Source organism: Solanum verrucosum, unplaced genomic scaffold (genome assembly GCF_900185275.1).
Source record: "Solanum verrucosum unplaced genomic scaffold, falcon-dt-bn FXZP01000110.1, whole genome shotgun sequence".
Lineage (NCBI taxonomy): Eukaryota > Viridiplantae > Streptophyta > Magnoliopsida > Solanales > Solanaceae > Solanum > Solanum verrucosum.
The window spans coordinates 866,411-884,003 of record NW_026020370.1 but is presented as its reverse complement, the minus strand read 5'-3'; the positions used below and the strand labels follow the sequence as shown (position 1 = coordinate 884,003).

General features: G+C 39.9%; 1 protein-coding gene across 1 annotated transcript; it reads left to right on the top strand.

Annotated features, from left to right (window-relative positions):
• Positions 1-4,883: 4,883 nt before the first annotated feature.
• LOC125838312 (uncharacterized) lies at positions 4,884-7,764 on the top strand. The gene is given in 5 exon segments (XM_049517377.1): positions 4,884-5,457; positions 5,572-6,365; positions 6,459-6,921; positions 6,924-7,115; positions 7,118-7,764. Coding segments are annotated over 5 exon segments (2,670 nt in total).
• Positions 7,765-17,593: the final 9,829 nt, after the last annotated feature.

Genomic DNA, 17,593 nt, shown 5'->3' with positions numbered 1-17,593 from the left:
TGTCAATATTTGCCCATGAGTCAATTAGATTGAAGGATGATCTCTAGTCTTTAGCTTAATTTTTAGTGTAACTTGTGATGATTGTGCACTTACACACATGTTTAGTTGTTTCAGGAACTCTCAAAGGAATTGGAGTCAACTTGAAGAAAACAGATATAAAAGAGCATGAAAAACGGCTAAGGATGAAGGCCCCAGGGCCAGATGCACTGCTAGGCGTGAGGTGCCAAGGGCCAAATTTCAGAGAGGCCTCTCAGGTGCTCTGAGAGGCGCGACGCGCCAAGGCCCAAAATTCAGAGGCCTTTCTCAGGCGCTCTGAGAGGAGCGACGCGCCAGGGTGTAGGCTTCAGAGGCAAGCTGTAGGCGCAATGGTAGGCGCGACACGCCAAGGAGAGGCCGACTTTTCCAGCGAAAATACAACAAAATAGGATTCCTTGTTGGTTTAGGATTGGATCTTAATTTTTCTAACTATTATAAATAGACCCCTAGGGTTCATTATTAAGCATTGGACGTTTGTTGAGTGTGCAAGAGCAAGAATTCAAGTTTGTAATCCTTTAAATCTTCTATTTTTCAGAATTTTGTATAAACGTTTATCTATTATTGATTTCTAATAGCATGAGTAGCTAACCGCTTTAATTCTGGGGCTGTAGCTATGAATTATGTGTTGAATGTTTGAGGTTTTATGAATTGATTTTCGGTTGTCAATCCAAATTACTTCTATATTCTTGTTTTACTATTTTATGCTTGCACATCATAGAATAAATTTAGTGTCTATTCGTAAAATCGAATGAGGAGGGATTAGATAGACCAGAGGATATAGAGAGCTCGGTCCACCCATTAGATTGAGGTGATTAGTGTTCAAGAGTGACGCCCAGACGAACACCTTGCTTGGTTACGAAATAGGATAAAATATAAATGCTCGCCAGTTAGTTTATCTATCCCCGCTCAACGATGTAGTTAGATGGGTAACTGGGGTAGGCGGCGAGAGGCGAACCACCAGGACCATACTATTAACCCTATAAACCAGTTATTTGACAACTGAAGTGAATTCTAAGCTAATGATATGATGCATGCTATTCAATGTATGCTGCAGCCTTGGAATTGTTTTTAAACTTGTTTGAAACATATTAACAAAGTCGTTTACTATAGGCTACTTTTATTTAGTGCATAATTATTAGTAGTTACTTAACTAAATCATCAACTCTTGAAAAGGTTATTTGGTTTCTTTTAGTTGTAGAGTTAAGTGAATATAGGTTGATCATAATGTCACGACCCAAGCCTAGGGCCTAGATGTGACATGGCGAATGAGGAACCCGAAGGAACCCCAAACAAGCCTCTCAAACTTGTCATCACACTTCATCGGTCGCGAAAGTACATTCAACATTTATTTAACGGGAAATAGGGACTAAGGGCAAACCATTTCAAAATGACATCATAGAACAAGAGTCAAGCTCATTTACAAAATACTTGTCCAACGCACACCTCTACATACATAGATAGGACGGGGCCATGACATACTACCGGCTCCCCTCATAGTCAAAATACAATTGCAAGCTAAAGTCTCAAAACATAGGAGTAGGAAACATAACATAGCCCTCGAATCATTGAGGACTCACCAACAACTCGGATAAGCACCGTACTAGCCACGTGAATGGAGAGAAGGATCAAGAGTAGCTCCGGTCCCTACATGGTGACATCATGTAGGCAAAATATGCGTTAGTACTTGGAATGTACTAAGTATGCGGGGTGCAACACAACAATAGACAAGGACACAATCGAAATACAAGAAATAGTTTCATAGGCATTATGAATAACAATATGAGGATGCATGATCAAAGTGAAGTCAAAACATGTTTAAGTAAATCCATACTAATAGTAGATATCATATGTGTATGCATGATCCAACCAATCTATAACCCCAACTTAGGATGGGGGATGCCGTTCACACCCGGACACCCTGGTGGCAAGGTATAAACCCCTCACATGGTTGATGTTGGTCACACCCCAAACATCCTAGGTGGTGAGATATAAACCTCTCACATGGTTGATGTTGGTCACACCCCAAGCATCCTAGGTGGTGAGATATAAACCTCTCACATGGTTGATGTTGGTCACACCCCAAGCATCCTAGGTGGTGAGATATAAACCTTTCACATGGTTGTCCGGTTCTTTTCCCCCGGACCGGGCATGGTCATGCAAAACTTTATATAGGAAATTCCCATTAGGCTCTAATGCAATCTCACGTATGGAATGAACATATACACAAGCTTAGTTTGTCATCAACACATCTCTGGATTTCCATACATCTCATAACTCAAGCTTTAAAGCATCGATTCATCAATTCTCCATAGTTGGACATTTTGTCAAAAACCTTGAAGGCATGTAATGGAATCAAAGAGCATGGAAAATAGGGTAGTAATTATGCAGCCAAACCAGTGAACAACCTACAATAACACCTTTTTAACACCCACAATACCACATGGAAATCTCCACATCCATTCCAAATTTACGTTCAAGTTCTAGAGTCACAACATGCTCAAAACAATCACTTTTCATGTTTAAAATTCAATGTGCAGGAAATTATTACAAAGAACAAGACTAATTTATGAATCTTAACTTAAACCATGAATTAGTGAGTAGAGTAGAGTCTAGGCACTATGGGTGGAAGGACCCATGAGTTCAACACCACATACCTTGAGTTTTTATGAAGGTCTTGAGAGTGTCTTCAATGGAAGCTTGGAACTTGGAGCAAGAGTCTCTTCAATCTTGAGGAAGGTTTTGGATTAGGGTTCTTGAGAGAACTTGAGAGAAAATGTGTCTAAGTATGGGAGAGTTGTTTTGGGAAATGTTTTAGAGATGGGAATTGAACTAATGGTATATAGGAAATAACATATGCCCTTTGGAAAAATGGTCCAACACTTAGAAAAAAAAATGAGGCGGGTGAACAGTAAAAACGCTCACTGGAAATTGCCTTTCCTGCCGGACAGATTTTACGAAAATGGGCATAACTTCTTCGTCCGAACTCTGAATGAGGTGAAACGAAGTGCGTTAGGTAGCTAACTCAAAGGGATTTCCTTGGATATGTTATTGGCCACCCAATAATTTGTGTGCTAGGAGATATGACCCTCCAAAGTAGACCCTCGAAAAAGGCTTCACTTGGAAATTTCGGATTTTGATACGGTTGCTCTAAAATTTGGGTTAGACCCATTTCCCACTCAATTTGACCCCCTAAACAAGAATATGAAGTCGGATTTTCGAAAAACGAAACAGTTTTTTTTTTAATATATATATAGCTAAACAAGTTTCCGGTAACTTCCGAAGCACATTTTTAAGAACTTTTTGGGTCATTTCACATAAGTCCCTTGAAAATAATAACTTGTTTCTTAAATAATCTATACTACTTGTGTGACCACGTAAACTTGCGTGTATTTTAGGGATCAACAAATTTTTGGCGCCACTGCCGGGGATTTAGAAATTGATTTATATTCAATCTTCTTAAGTCTACACTTAATATACTCATATATTAATTACTTGATCTTAGCTTGTGTATTGCAGGTACTTGATTTTCAGGTCTGGCTCGGAAAAGAGATCTTGTTGAACCTTACAACGAATTGGAAAGAGTTTTACTCCAGCGCAGAAAAATGAACGAGGGACGCCAAAGAGAATTGGGGTTAGGTATTCCAGGAAACTTTGATGATGATAATCAAGACAACGTGAATAACCTGGAAAACGTGAATAACCCAAGGAACCCAAATAACCAAGGAGTACCGCCGATTGTTCCCGTAAGACCAGTCCGTGATGTGGCAGTCCCACTCACAGCCAACTTGACATCCAGTATTAGGAAACCTCCACCGGGGGGTAGATTTGAACTAAAGCAGAGCATGGTACAGATCCTCCATACTAATGGGTAATTCACTGGTCTCCCCCATGTGGATCCTCAAGTTCATCTTAGAACTTTCATAGACATCACCAATACATACATCCCAATTGGAGTCTCAACAGACTATGTAAGGTTGACTTTGTTCCCACACTCATTGTTAGGAGCTGCAAGACATTGGTTAGACTCTGAGCCACCAAACTCCATCACCACTTGGGATGATCTAGCAAAGAAGTTCCTGAGTAGATTTTTCCCATCCAAGAAAACCACGAAGTTGAGGGAGGAGATAATAAACTTTGTTCAAAAGCAAGGGGAAGACATCTACCAAGCATGGGCACGTTTCAAACAAATGTTGATTGCTTGCCCACACCACATGCAAACCAATGAGGTACTTGCTCACACTTTCTTTGAAGGTTTAGATTATAATGCTCATTCTCTTCTTAATAGTGCAGCAAGTGGACAAGCCTTATCCATAAAAAGTGAAGAGTTCTTCGCCCTACTTGATAAACTTTCAGAAGGGAACCAAGGGTATGAGGGGAAAATGTCTAAAACCCCCACCCAAAAGGCTGCAGGGATCTTAGATGTAGATCAAGCTACTGCCATAAATGCCAAATTAGATGCAATGCAACATAACATTACATTGCAATTTAAACAAACAGCTCTAAATCAGGCTCCGGTAAATGTAGTACAACAGGCAACAAATTGGTGTGAGGTATGTGGTAGTGGAACTCATGAAACCGAGCAATGCGAGGCAAACCCGGATTCCGTAAACTATGTGGGTAATGCGCAAAGGGGTGGAGTCCAACAAAATTATGGTAATACTTACAACCCTAGTTGGAAGAACCATCCTAGCTTCTCATGGGGTGGGAACCAAAACCAAAATCAGGCGCAAGGGGTTAACCAATACAGTTCTCAAGGGGTTGGGCAATAATACTGCAAACCTATCCAAAGCTCAAATTCTAGTGTACCAAAAGGGGGGATGAAAAATGAAGAGCTACTTTAAAAGCTCATGACTGAAATAGGGACCAAATTAAATGCTAGAATAGATAAGCAGGATGAGAACATTAGAAACATCCAGATGTCTCAAATGAGTTTAGAGAAACAAGTTGCGCAAGTGGAAAATTCTTTGAACTTGCGTCCCCAAGCCGGGCTGCCTGGTGATACTGAGCCAAATCCAAAGCAATTGCATGAGGTAAGTACTAGAAGTGGGCTGCAATTAGAGGAACTAGCTCCTAAGAAAAGAGACACTGAGGTATCAAACAAAGAAAAGAAGGTGGAAGAGGTAGTAAAAAGCTTAAATATTGAGGTACCCATTCCTCAAAAGAAATTACCACCTCCATTTCCACAGAGGCTGAAAAAGCAAAATGAAGATGAATGCTTTGGTAAGTTTCTCTCTCTCCTTAAACAAGTTCACATTAATCTACATTTGGTTGACATTTTGCATGGTATCCCGATGTATGCTAAATATATGAAGGATATAGTGGCCAGCAAGAGGAGACTCACTGAATATGAAACTGTAGCACTTACTGAGGAGTGCAGCTCAAGGATCCAAAACAGACTGCCCAAAAAGTTAAAATATCCAGGTAGTTTTACTGTGCAGATTACAATTGGGTAAAGTGTTCATGCCCAGGGGTTGTGTGATTTGGGGGCAAGTATAAATTTAATGCCTCTATCTTTATATCAAAAACTTGGGTTAGGTAGTCCAAAGCGAACCACTGTTATTCTCCAACTTGCAGATAGATCCATTGCTAGGCCAGAGGGGGTGGTAGAAGATGTGTTAGTGCAAGTAGGTTCATTGATTTTTCCGGTAGATTTTGTTGTCCTAGACTTTGAACCCGATTCTGAAGTTCCATTCATTTTGGGACGACCTTTCTTGGCCACAGGTAGGGCATTGATGTATGTAGCAGCTGGTCAACGAACTATTAGGGCACATGATAAGGTAGAGGTATTTGATGTTTACCGCGCTTTAAAATTACTTTCTATTTATGAAGAGTTGTCTGCTATTACTGTGGTTGATCACATAGTAGAGTCACAATTAGTTTTGCCTGAAGACCCCTTAGAAATAGTGTTAGTGGGTCAACAGTTAGAGGGAGATGCTGAAGCTCAAGAGACTGAATCATGCTTAAATCTAGCAGTAGTAGAAACTCGTAGGACTCAAATGGAGTCCTTAGATCGCGAGTTAGGGCCCCCTCCAAAACCATCAATTGAAGATGCTCCTAAGTTGGAGCTAAATGCCTTGCCGGCTCAGCTAAGGTATGCTTATTTGGGTACTAATGAAACTTTTCCTGTTATACTTTCTGCAGAATTGTCTGATTTACAGGTTGAGGCGACATTGAGAATTTTGAAGCGGAGGAAGAAAGCATTTGGATGGCAAATGGCTGATATTCATGGGATTAGTCCGGCGTTATGTATGCACAAAATTTACATGGAAGATGATCACAAACCAAGTGCACAGCATCAACGTCGTCTAAATCCTTTGATGAAAGAAGTGGTAAGAAAGGAAGTGATAAAGTGGTTAGATGCTGGGGTTGTTTACCCAATCTCTGATAGTAAGTGGGTAAGTCCGGTGCAATGTGTTCCCAAGAAGGGAGGTATGACTGTGGTAAGGAACGAAAAGAATGAGCTAATTCCTACTAGAACAGTGACTAGGTGGCGAATTTGTATGGATTACCGGAAACTTAATGATGCTACTCAGAAAGATCACTACCCCATTCCCTTTATTGATCAAATGCTTGACAGGTTAGCAGGGCAGGTATACTATTGTTTCCTAGATGGCTATTCAGGTTACAACCAGATCTTGATTGCACCCGAGGATCAAGAAAATACCACATTTACTTATCCGTATGGTACATATGCTTTCAAACGCATGCCATTCGGACTTTGCAATGCACCGACGACTTTTCAAAGGTGTATGATGGCCATTTTTCATGATATGGTGGAAGACTTTGTAGAAGTGTTCATGGACGATTTCTCCGTCTTTGGGAAGTCTTTTGAGGTATGTCTCCGAAATCTTGATAGAGTACTTGCTAGATGTGAAGACACTAACTTGTTTTAAACTGGGAGAAGTGTCATTTTTTAGTAAAAGAGGGGATAGTGTTGGGGCACAAGGTGTCTAAATCTTGGTTGGAGGTTGATACGGCTAAAGTAGAGGTTATTGAAAAATTACCCCCTCCCATTTCTGTAAAAGGTGTGCGTAGTTTTCTTGGTCATGCAGGTTTTTACAGGCGATTCATCAAGGATTTTCCAAGATAGCAAGACCCATGTGCAGCCTTCTGGAGAAAGAGGTGAAGGTTGACTTTGATGAGATGTGCTTGAAAGCTTTCGAGATGCTGAAGAAGAACTTAATTGAGGCTCCCATCTTAATTGCCCCTAATTGGGAATTACCATTTGAACTCATGTGTGATGCAAGTGATGTAGCAGTGAGAGCAATGTTGGGACAAAGAAAGAATAAAGTGTTCCACTCAATCTATTATGCAAGCAATACCATTGACTCTACTCAAGCGAATTACACAGTGACTGAGAAGGAAATGCTGGCCCTAGTGTTCGCCTTCGACAAGTTCAGATTGTATTTGGTAGTGATTGTTTTTACTGACCATGCAGCTATTAGGTACCTATTAAACAAGAAGGATGCTAAATCAAGGCTGATTCGGTGGATATTGATTCTCCAAGAATTCGACCTCGAAATCAAGGATAGGAAGGGTACGGAGAATCAAATAGCAGATCACTTATCTAGGTTGGAGGATTTTTCACATGTGAATGAAGGTGAGCAAATCCGGGAAGAGTTTCCGGATGAACAATTAATGGCATTGGATATCTCTCAAGTGCCATGGTATGCAGACATAGTGAATTTGATAGTAAGTGGTGATTATCCTCCGGGTGCTACCACCTAACAAAAGAAAAAGCTTAACCATGATGCCAAGTTCTACATTTGGGATGAACCATTCTTGTTCAAGCAAGGGGTAGACCGGATAGTGAGAAAGTGCATCCCGGAGTATGAGGTTCACAAAGTGTTGGAAAGTTGCATGCTAGCCCATATAGAGGTCATCATGGAGGAGAGCGCACTGCTCATAAGGTACTACAATCTGGTTTCTTTTGGCCCTCGCTATTTAAAGATTGTGTTGCTTTTGTGAAGGGATGTAATAGATGCCAAAGGTTGGGTACTATTTCAAGATGACATGAGATGCCACTAAGTAACATTCTGGAGGTGGAAATTTTTGATGTGTGGGGTATTGACTTTATGGGTCCCTTCCCACCATCAAGTGGGAACCAATACATTCTTGTGGCTGTGGATTATGTTAGCAAATGGGTTGAGGCGGTCGCTCTTCCTTCCAATGACTCAATGGTGGTGATAAAGTTCATCAAGAAGCATATCTCCACTCGCTTTGGCACGCCAAGGGCAATCATAAGTGATGGAGGTAAGCATTTCATTAACCATCTTGTTAAGAACCTTCTTGCTAAGTATGGTATTCATCATAAGGTTGCGACAACTTACCATCCTCAAACAAGTGGCCAAGTGGAGGTGTCGAATAGAGAGGTAAAGCAAATTTTGCAGAAAATGGTGAATGTGCAGAGGAAAGATTGGGCTGAGAAGTTAGATGATGCGTTGTGGGCATATCGGACTGCTTACAAGACACCCATATGGACCTCTCCCTATCACATAGTATTTGGAAAAACATGTTACCTTCCGGTGGAATTAAAGCATCAAGATTATTGGGCGATTAAGAAGTTGAACTTGGACCCCGAGCTAGCCGGTAAAAAGAGAGTGAACCAACGACATCAACTTGAGGAGTTTAGGCTCCACGCGTATGAGAATGCCAAAATATACAAAGAAAAGATGAAGAGGAGGCATGATAGGCACATAGTGGCTCGTACTTTCAATCTGAGAGACAAGGTATTACTCTTTAACTCTAGACTAAGGTTGTTCCCCGGAAAACTCAGGTCAATGTGGAATGGCCCGTTCGAAGTGATTAGAATGACACAACATGGGGTAGTTGAACTTCAAGGTGAGACTGGCCCTACGTTCTTGGTCAATGGGCAAAGAGTGAAGCACTATTTTGGTGAAGATTCAGATCGTGATCGTGAGGTTCTTGAGCTAAATGATGAATGATCCAAGCCGCATCGTGCCGCGACGTTAAATCAATTGCTACATGGGAGGCAACCCATGAACAATGTGTAATAGATAGGGAGTTCGTGTTTGAAATTTTGATTTTTAGCATAATTTTAATTTGTAGAATCTAGGAAGTTATTTTAGTTCTTAGTTTTAGTTAAATTATATTTTTCATTCTTTGCAACTTAGCTTATAATAGCGAAAATAAAATAAAATTAAAAATCTGGAGCCAGGCGCACTGGCTGGCATCGAACGTCAGAGCTCCCTCTCAGGCACGCTGAGAGGCGCGTCGCCCCTCCCATCGCCCTACTGCCCAGAATTTTTTTAATCGGGTTTTGACCCATTTCACACCCGACCCACTCCCCTTAAAGCCCCCAAATCCCACATTCTCCCCCCATTCCCTTAAATCCTAACCGATCTAACTCCTAAAATCCTTCAAACTTTTCTCCATTCTTCTTCCCTAACTCTTCTCCTTCCTCTATTACACTTCCATTTTCTCCATTAAAACAACCAACAAAACTCTTGTTCTTCCCCACCACCTATAAACTCTCCACTTCCCCACTCCTCCACTACTTACTCTCCAAATTCCTCACTTCCCTTCCCCTTCTAAACCATCATTCCCCCACCATTTTTTCTTTTTCTCCATTTCCTCACTACCCTACCCGACCTCTCCCCCATAATTTTTCTCATTTTTTTCCTTTCTTTAGTTTTCTTTTCTTAACAGGTTGAGATGGCTCCAAAAGCCAAAATTATGGCGGGTTCCAAGCAGAGTAGAAAAAGAGAAACTTCCGAGTCCTCTAATGCCAGGAACCGGTGCAAAAATTTGGTAAAAAGGCTGTGGAAAGGTATGGCTGGGAATGGTTCGCCTGTCAACAAGAGGTGAAGTATATGGGCGATGAATTTGTGAATGAGGTAAGGTTGCAGTCGCAATTTCCTATTATATATCAGACTGTGATTGATTTAGGATTGAGGTTTATATTTGACAATCCAGGAGATTGCAATTTGACGTTAGTGAGAGAATTTTATGCCAATTGGCTAACTGAAACAAAATATAAAACTGTGCCTGTTAGGGAGAAAGATGTCATGTTTTCTGCATGAATTCTGAATGAGTTGTTAGGAACCCCAAATTGTGACCCTGATGAGTTTAATAACTTGAAAGATAAACCTCCTTATGGGGATATCCGACATACCTTGTGTGGGGTTGATTCGATTCTAGGTGGGAGCGGAGTAAGGATGCTGGGAGGCATAATACCCTCCATTTTTCTAACTTTAATCAGGTTGCTAGGGTATGGCTGAAAATAGTGTGTAATGTGTTGTTGCCTGCCAAACATTTAACTGAGGTGATAAGAGATAGGGTGGTGTTAGTCTATATGCTGATTAAGGGAATGCCCATTAATGTTGGGGCGATCCTAAGGCAAAACAGGATGAAATTTAGGAACAATTTAAGGTGGAGATTCTGTTACGAGGGGTTGATAACTCGTTTTCTGAGGGCTGAGGGTATTAAAGAGGAAGCAGTGGACATGACTGTTGCTTATCACCCAGATTTGACGGGTAAGTTGGTTGATGTGACCTGCGCCAAGGCGCTAGACACATCTCATAGACATGTCTTGTCTGCTCAAGAGAGGCAAGCCCGTGGTAACAGTGTCATGGAAAGAATGTTTGGGATGGCGGAATTGCAGCTGCGGATAGGTGGTCGTCCAGTTACAGATGCGGAGATGGAGACCATGGCGGAGCGTTACCCCTTGACTGAGAGTGCAACATTCTTATGCCGGACTAGTCCCGCATTCTTAGACCTTTTGGATGATGATGAGGCTACTGCTAACGAGTCTATGGATGATGAGGAGGATGATGTTGTAGATGAGGAGGTGAATGCCTTGATAGTGTTTGATCACGGTGACGACGAGGCCTAGAGCCCCAGGGAGTATTCCTCACCTTATACTTTGTTTTAATTATGCACTGCGGACAATGCTTATTTTTAAAGTGTGGGGTGGGGTAATATGTCTCTGATTATATATAGCTGTTTACTACTTTATCGAGTCTAGAGTTAGTTTTTAGTTAAAATTTTTAATTTTGGGTTCCTCAGCGTTTGTTTTCAGTACTTTTACTGAGGATTGTCCCTTTGAACCGACTAGGACTAGTTTATTGTTTTATTGCGTCTTAGAGTCGTCATAGGAGTGACAGTTTCCAATGATGGATGGATGACGACCGTCTTAAGGGAAAATTAGTCACATAGAAGAGTAGGATTGAGAAACTAACCTTAGTCTTTTGAAACTATATCCAAAAAAGTTAGCCAAACGTCATGGGTAGTCACAAGTGGAAACGTGCAATAGATTGATGATCTTGTAAGAAGCATGTGTTCTTAGTTTTGACTCAAAATAAAAATCAATGGGCTTAATTGTGTAATGATACCGTAATGCAAGTTGTAGGAGCATGTTGGTTGATATATCCTTATATGTGTCATAATGCCATGTGTGGTGAGAATTGATTGGTTCTTTCTTAACTTGATATCTAGAACTTGCCTTGTGTGTGTTAAATTAGTAGCGTAAATGATTTAAGGAATGTGATTGAGGCGCTTCTTTGAAATAGCCAATTCTTAACTCTACTTGTATGCCTACCATTGAAATCATCCCTAGTGAAGCCCCATTGAGCCTTTAAACTTGTTTATTGATAAACTACATGATAAGCCGAAACCCGTTGTTTGATACCAAGTCTTTTGATCCTATGAAAAATCCTTAATGCACTATGTTGAGAAGAAGGGTTGGAAAATGTTGGTTGATATAGCTAAGGGTGAATTGCTACATTGTGTGAAAAAGGAAATTCTATTTTGGCCCTGGTCCTTAGCGACAATGTGCACCTCGACTAAAATTGAGGGTGACTGATTTAGAATTATGCTAGAAACATTGGCCTTGATCCTATCAAGGATAATATGTACCTTACTTGGATGTTAAAAATCTAGAGTTTGGGTGGCTAGTGCAAAGGCAGGAAATAAATAAATAAATAAATATGATGAAAAAGAAATAAAGGGCAAATATGGAGCAACAAAAAAGGTAAATAGTCATGAAGTGTGTACTAGGAGGAAAGAAGAGCTATAAAGAAAATTGTTGGCAAAAAATGATATGTGCATTTGGGAGGTGTAGTCACTAAAATGATTCCTAAATATTCCCTCCCTTACCTTAAGCCGACATTACAACCTATTGAAAGCCCTCTTGATTCCTTAAGAAATGTGTGCGGAAGTAATAATACACTATTGGCAAGCTTATGGTATGTTGAGAAAAGTAAGAACTTCTTTTGTGAGGGTGAGTTGATGTTTGAAAAATAGGCCTTGTTGATATTGCAAGTGGTTTGAGTGAAAGGCTTTACTAAACAAGAACAAGTGACGACATTCATGGCATGTGTAAGTTTATATAATTGATGTGTTTGTATGAGTTTGCATTGGCCCAGAAAAATAATAAAAGGGTCATTCTCTGAGCATGCGTTGTTTGGCGTAAAAATTGTCAATTGTTACATCCATTGTGAACTACAAGATCATGATTGAAAATGTTTGGTTGATTTCGAGGTGAGTTGATAAGTCCAAGGGTTGTGAAAAAGAGTTGATAGTCTAGAGATTGTTTAAGGACAAACAAAGTTCTAAGTGTGGGGTGGTGAACTTAGGCCTATTTATATGCCTAAGTTGTCAATATTTGCCCATTAGTTGATTAGATTAAAGGACGATCTCTAGCCTTTAGCTTAATTTTTGGTGTAACTTGTGATGATTGAGCACTTACACACATGATTAGGTGTTTCAGGAACTCTCAAAGGAATTGGAGTCAACTTGAAGAAAAGAGATATAAAAGAGCATGAAAAACGGCTAAGGATGAAGGCCGTAGGGCCAGGCGCACTGCTAGACACAAGGCGCCAAGGGACAAATTTCAGAGAGGCCTCTCAAGCACTCTGAGAGGCGCGACGTGCCAAGGCCCAAAATTCAGAGGCCTTTCTCAGGCGCTCTGAGAGGAGCGACGCACCAGGGTGTAGGCTTCAGAGGCAAGCTGTAGGCGCGACACGCTAAGGAGAGGCCGACTTTTCTAGCGAAAATACAACTAAATAGGACTCCTTGTTGGTTTAGGATTGGGTCTTAGGTTTTCTAACTATTATAAATAGACCCCTAGGGTTCATTATTAAGCGTTGGACGTTTGTTGAGTGTGGAAGAGCAAGAATTCAAGTTTGTAATCCTTAAGTCTTCTATTTTTTAGAATTTTGTATAAACGTTTATCTATTATTGATTTCTAATAGCATGAGTAGCTAACCGCCTTAATTCTGGGGCTGTAGCTATGAATTATCTGTTGAATGTTTGAGGTTTTAGGAATTGATTTTCGGTTGTCAATCCAAATTACTTCTATATTCTTGTTTTACTATTTTATGCTTGCGTACCCTAGAATAAATCTAGTGTCTAATCGTAAAATCGAATGAGGAGGGATTAGATAGACCAGAGGATATAGAGAGCTCGGTCCACCCATTAATTTGAGGTGATTAGTGTTCAGGAGTGACATCCAGACGAACACCTTGCTTGGTTACGAAATAGGATGAAATATAAATGCTCGCCAGTTAGTTTATCTATCCCCGCTCAACGATGTAGTTAGATGGCTAACTGGGGTAGGCGGTGAGAGGCGAACCACCCGAACCATACTATTAACCCTATAGACCAGTAATTTAACAACCGAAGTGAATTCTATGCTAATGATATGATGCATGATATTCAATGTATGCTATAGCCCTGAAATTGTTTTTAAACTTGCTTGAAACATATTAACAAAGTCGTTCACTATAGGTTACTTTTATTTAGTGCATAATTGTTAGTAGTTACTTAACTAAATCATCAACTCTTGAAAAGGTTATTTGGTTACTTTTAGTTGTAGAGTTAAGTGAATATAATTTGATCACAAGTCCCTTGGGAACGATAACTCGTTTCTTAAATAATCTATACTTTTGTGTGACCATGTACACTAGCATGTATTTTGGGGAGCAACAATGATCGACTGAATCGACATGAAGATATGATGGAAGGATTGGCTAATAGTAATTGTGAGATCAGTGAAACACAGGTGAGAATCAGATGAGCTTTTGAATAAATTATGGAATGGCTAACGACATTGGAAAGGAGGTCAACAACTATTGATCTGAACATTCTGCAAGAGGATGACATTTTACCTATTCCAAGTCAAGAACATAGGAATTTTAGGCACTAGGGAGTTCTCATCCACCCTCCTAAGTGGGAATTACCCAATTTCAAGGTCACCAGCCTAAGGTGTGGCTCAAAAAGTTCAAAAGATACTTTAATTTACATAGAAATGGTGACAACTTGAAGGTTGAAACAACAACTCTATATCTTAATGGAATGACTGAAACATGGTATAACTCTATGGTACTGAGTATAGGGGTATTTACCATAGCAAAGTTCAAAGAAGAATTATGTATTAGGTTTGGGGAAATTTTAATGAAGGATGTTGTGAAAGTCTTCAACAAGTTGAATCACACTGGATCTGTAGATGAATATCTGGGAAGGTTTGAGGATCTCAAAGCACAAATGTTGATAAGAAATCCCACCTTGAATGATGATCATTTCATGTCTAGTTTCATAGGAGGACTTAAAGAGGAGATCAAGTATGCTATTAAGATGTTTAAGTAAACTACCCTTAGCTTTGCAATTGAACAAGATAGGATTCAAGATAAGGCCATAGAACAGGTCTTAAGAAGGACAAAACTAATACTAGGCCTATCAAGGCTCCTGTGAGTAGTTTTACCCCAAAACCATCAGCTATGACTTCCACTAGACCAACCACTTATAGGTTGAGTCCTGAAGTCTATGAACATAGGAAGAACAACCATATTTGTTTTAGATGTTGATATAAGTATGCTCCAGGGCATAAATGTAAGAATAGGCAGCTAGATTGCATCAAGGAAATCAATGAAGATGAGCAAGTGGACTGAGCAACACCTACTGAAACTACTGAAATAGTTGAGGAGCAAGCTTTATCTGATGTGGTAATTGAAGGATAAATCCAAGAGGAGATGCAAGAGGCTATTTATCTGAGTGCCTTGGCTGGAAATTACATTGGGGTGAACACCATTCAGTACGGGAAATAGCTAAGAATAGGAATCTAACTGTGTTGGTGTATTCAAAAAGCACTCATAGCTTTATTGACTGCCAAGATGTGATGGAACTTATAGCTCTCCTATGAGGGTCATTGTTGTTGATGGTAACTATGTGTTCTGTACATTTACATGTACTAGTTTCAACTGGAAGATGAAAAGGGAAACTACTCAGAGAAGATCTAAGGATTATCAAGTTGGGAGGGTATGATATAGTCCTAGGGAATGATTGGATGAAAAAAATACAACCCCACCAAGTTTAACCATGAGAAGAGGAGTGTAACTTTAGGCAAGAAGGCCAATAAAGTTGTGTTGAATGCTATACCTGAAAGGGTTAAGTATTGACATGATCAGTAGTGGTACGATGGGAAAACTAATCACGAATGATTAGAGTTTGATGGCTCACTTGTTCATGTTCAATATGGACACAACTACTAAGTAGAAAACCATTGAAGAACCAATAAAAGTGGTGTTTTAACAATTTAAGGATATCTTTACCGAACCTAGAGATTTACCACCAGTGAGGAGTTTAGACCACTCAATTTCATTTAAGCCCGCATCATCACATGTTAGCTTAAAGCCTTACAGTCAATTACTTTCAAAAAGAAGAGTTAGAGAAACATGTGAAGGATATATTTCACATGGTATTATTTAGCACAATTAGTTACCTTTTTCTTCACCTTCATTGTTAGTGAAAAAGAAGGATAGGACTTGGAGGTTCTGTGTAGATTACATAGGGCTGAAAAATATCCCATACCCATTGTTGATGACCTATTGGATGAGTTATATGGTTAAACAATACTTTCAAAGGTGGATTTAAGAGTTGGTTACCATCAGATGATCTGATGATGTTTTTAAGACAACATTCATAACACATTAGGGCAATATGAGATTAGAGTAATGCTACTAGGGCTTACCAAGGCCCCAGCCACATTCCAAGCTTATTAGGTATTTCATCCTCTTCTCAGTAAATTTGTGCTAGTTTTCTTTGATGATATCTTAATATACAGTTACTACTATTTTTATTACATTGAGGGAGCATTCACTTTTTTGCTAAGAGATGCAAATGTTCATTTGGTCAATCTAAGGTTAAATATCTTGGTCATGTCATTAGCACTCTTGGGGTAGCCACTGATTCTGAAAAAAGGTAGTGGCTATGGTGCAGTGTCCTAGACCCTCTTCCTTGAGAGCTTTGAGGGGATTCTTAAGATTGATCCAATATTACATGAAGTATGTAGACAACTATGGTACAATATATAGAACACTTACTGACCTCTTCAAAAAGGAAAGTTTTAAGTGGAATGGTGAGGTTGAAACTACTTTCCTGCCCCGAAGAATGCCATGTTTAACACCCCAGTCCTTGCCCTACCTGATTATTCTGAAGAATTTGTAGTTGAAGCATATGCAAGCTTCTCAGGAATTGGTACAATTCTCATGCAAAAGGGGAGGGTGGTAGCCTATTTCAGCAGAGTATTATCTATGAAGCATAGAGGTAGGTCCACTTATGAGAAGGAGTACATGGAATTGCTTAGTGATATAGACAAGTGGAGGCACTACTTATAGTATAAACATTTTGTGGTAAGAACTGATCACCACAACCTGAAATACTTACTTGATCAGAGAGTTACTTTAGCAATCCAGCAAAACAGGCTTACCAAGTTGTTAGGCTTAGACTGTGAGGTTAAGTTCAAGAGAGGGGTTGAGAACAAAGTTGTTGATGCTATTTCCAGACAATTTGAAGAGGTGTAGGAAGAGGAGACAGTTTCCTTGCATACTAAATTACAAACTCACCAGTTCCAACTTGGGTGCAAGACATCACAATCAGTTATGGAGGTGACACTTTTGCTTCCTATCTTATTGCTCAGCTGGTGGTAGACATACAAGGCCCAAAACTGTGGCACTATCAATCTGGGATCTTAAGGAAGAAAGGAAAAATCTATGTGGGATCTACTGGCACACTAAGACAACAACTACTACAAGTTTTTCATAGCTCATCATTAGGGGGCATTCAGGTCAATTAGGCACACTTAAGATGTTATCTCATGTTTTTTACTGGCCTCTTATGAAACCGATGGTACTCAATCATGTAGCAGAATGTGATATCTGTCAGAGGAATAAAGATGAGAATATATCATATCTTGGTCTTCTTCAACCACTTCCTATTACCAACCAAGCATGGACTCATGTCAGTATAGAATTAATAGAGGGGTTGCTTAAGTCTCAAGGAAATAATTTTATTTTGGTGGTAGTTGACAGGTAACACATTTCATAGCTCTATCTTATCCTTATCAACTATTGTGGCTGCTAAATTTTGGAAGAGGGTTCAAACATTACATGGTACCTTTTCTTCTGTTGTCACTGATAGAGACAAGGTGTTTCTCAGTAATTTTTGGCAAGCTTTATTCAAACTAAAGGGGGTCCAGTTTTCCTATAGCACTGCTTACCACCCCCAAATAGAAGGTCAAACAGAAAGGATGACCAGGTGT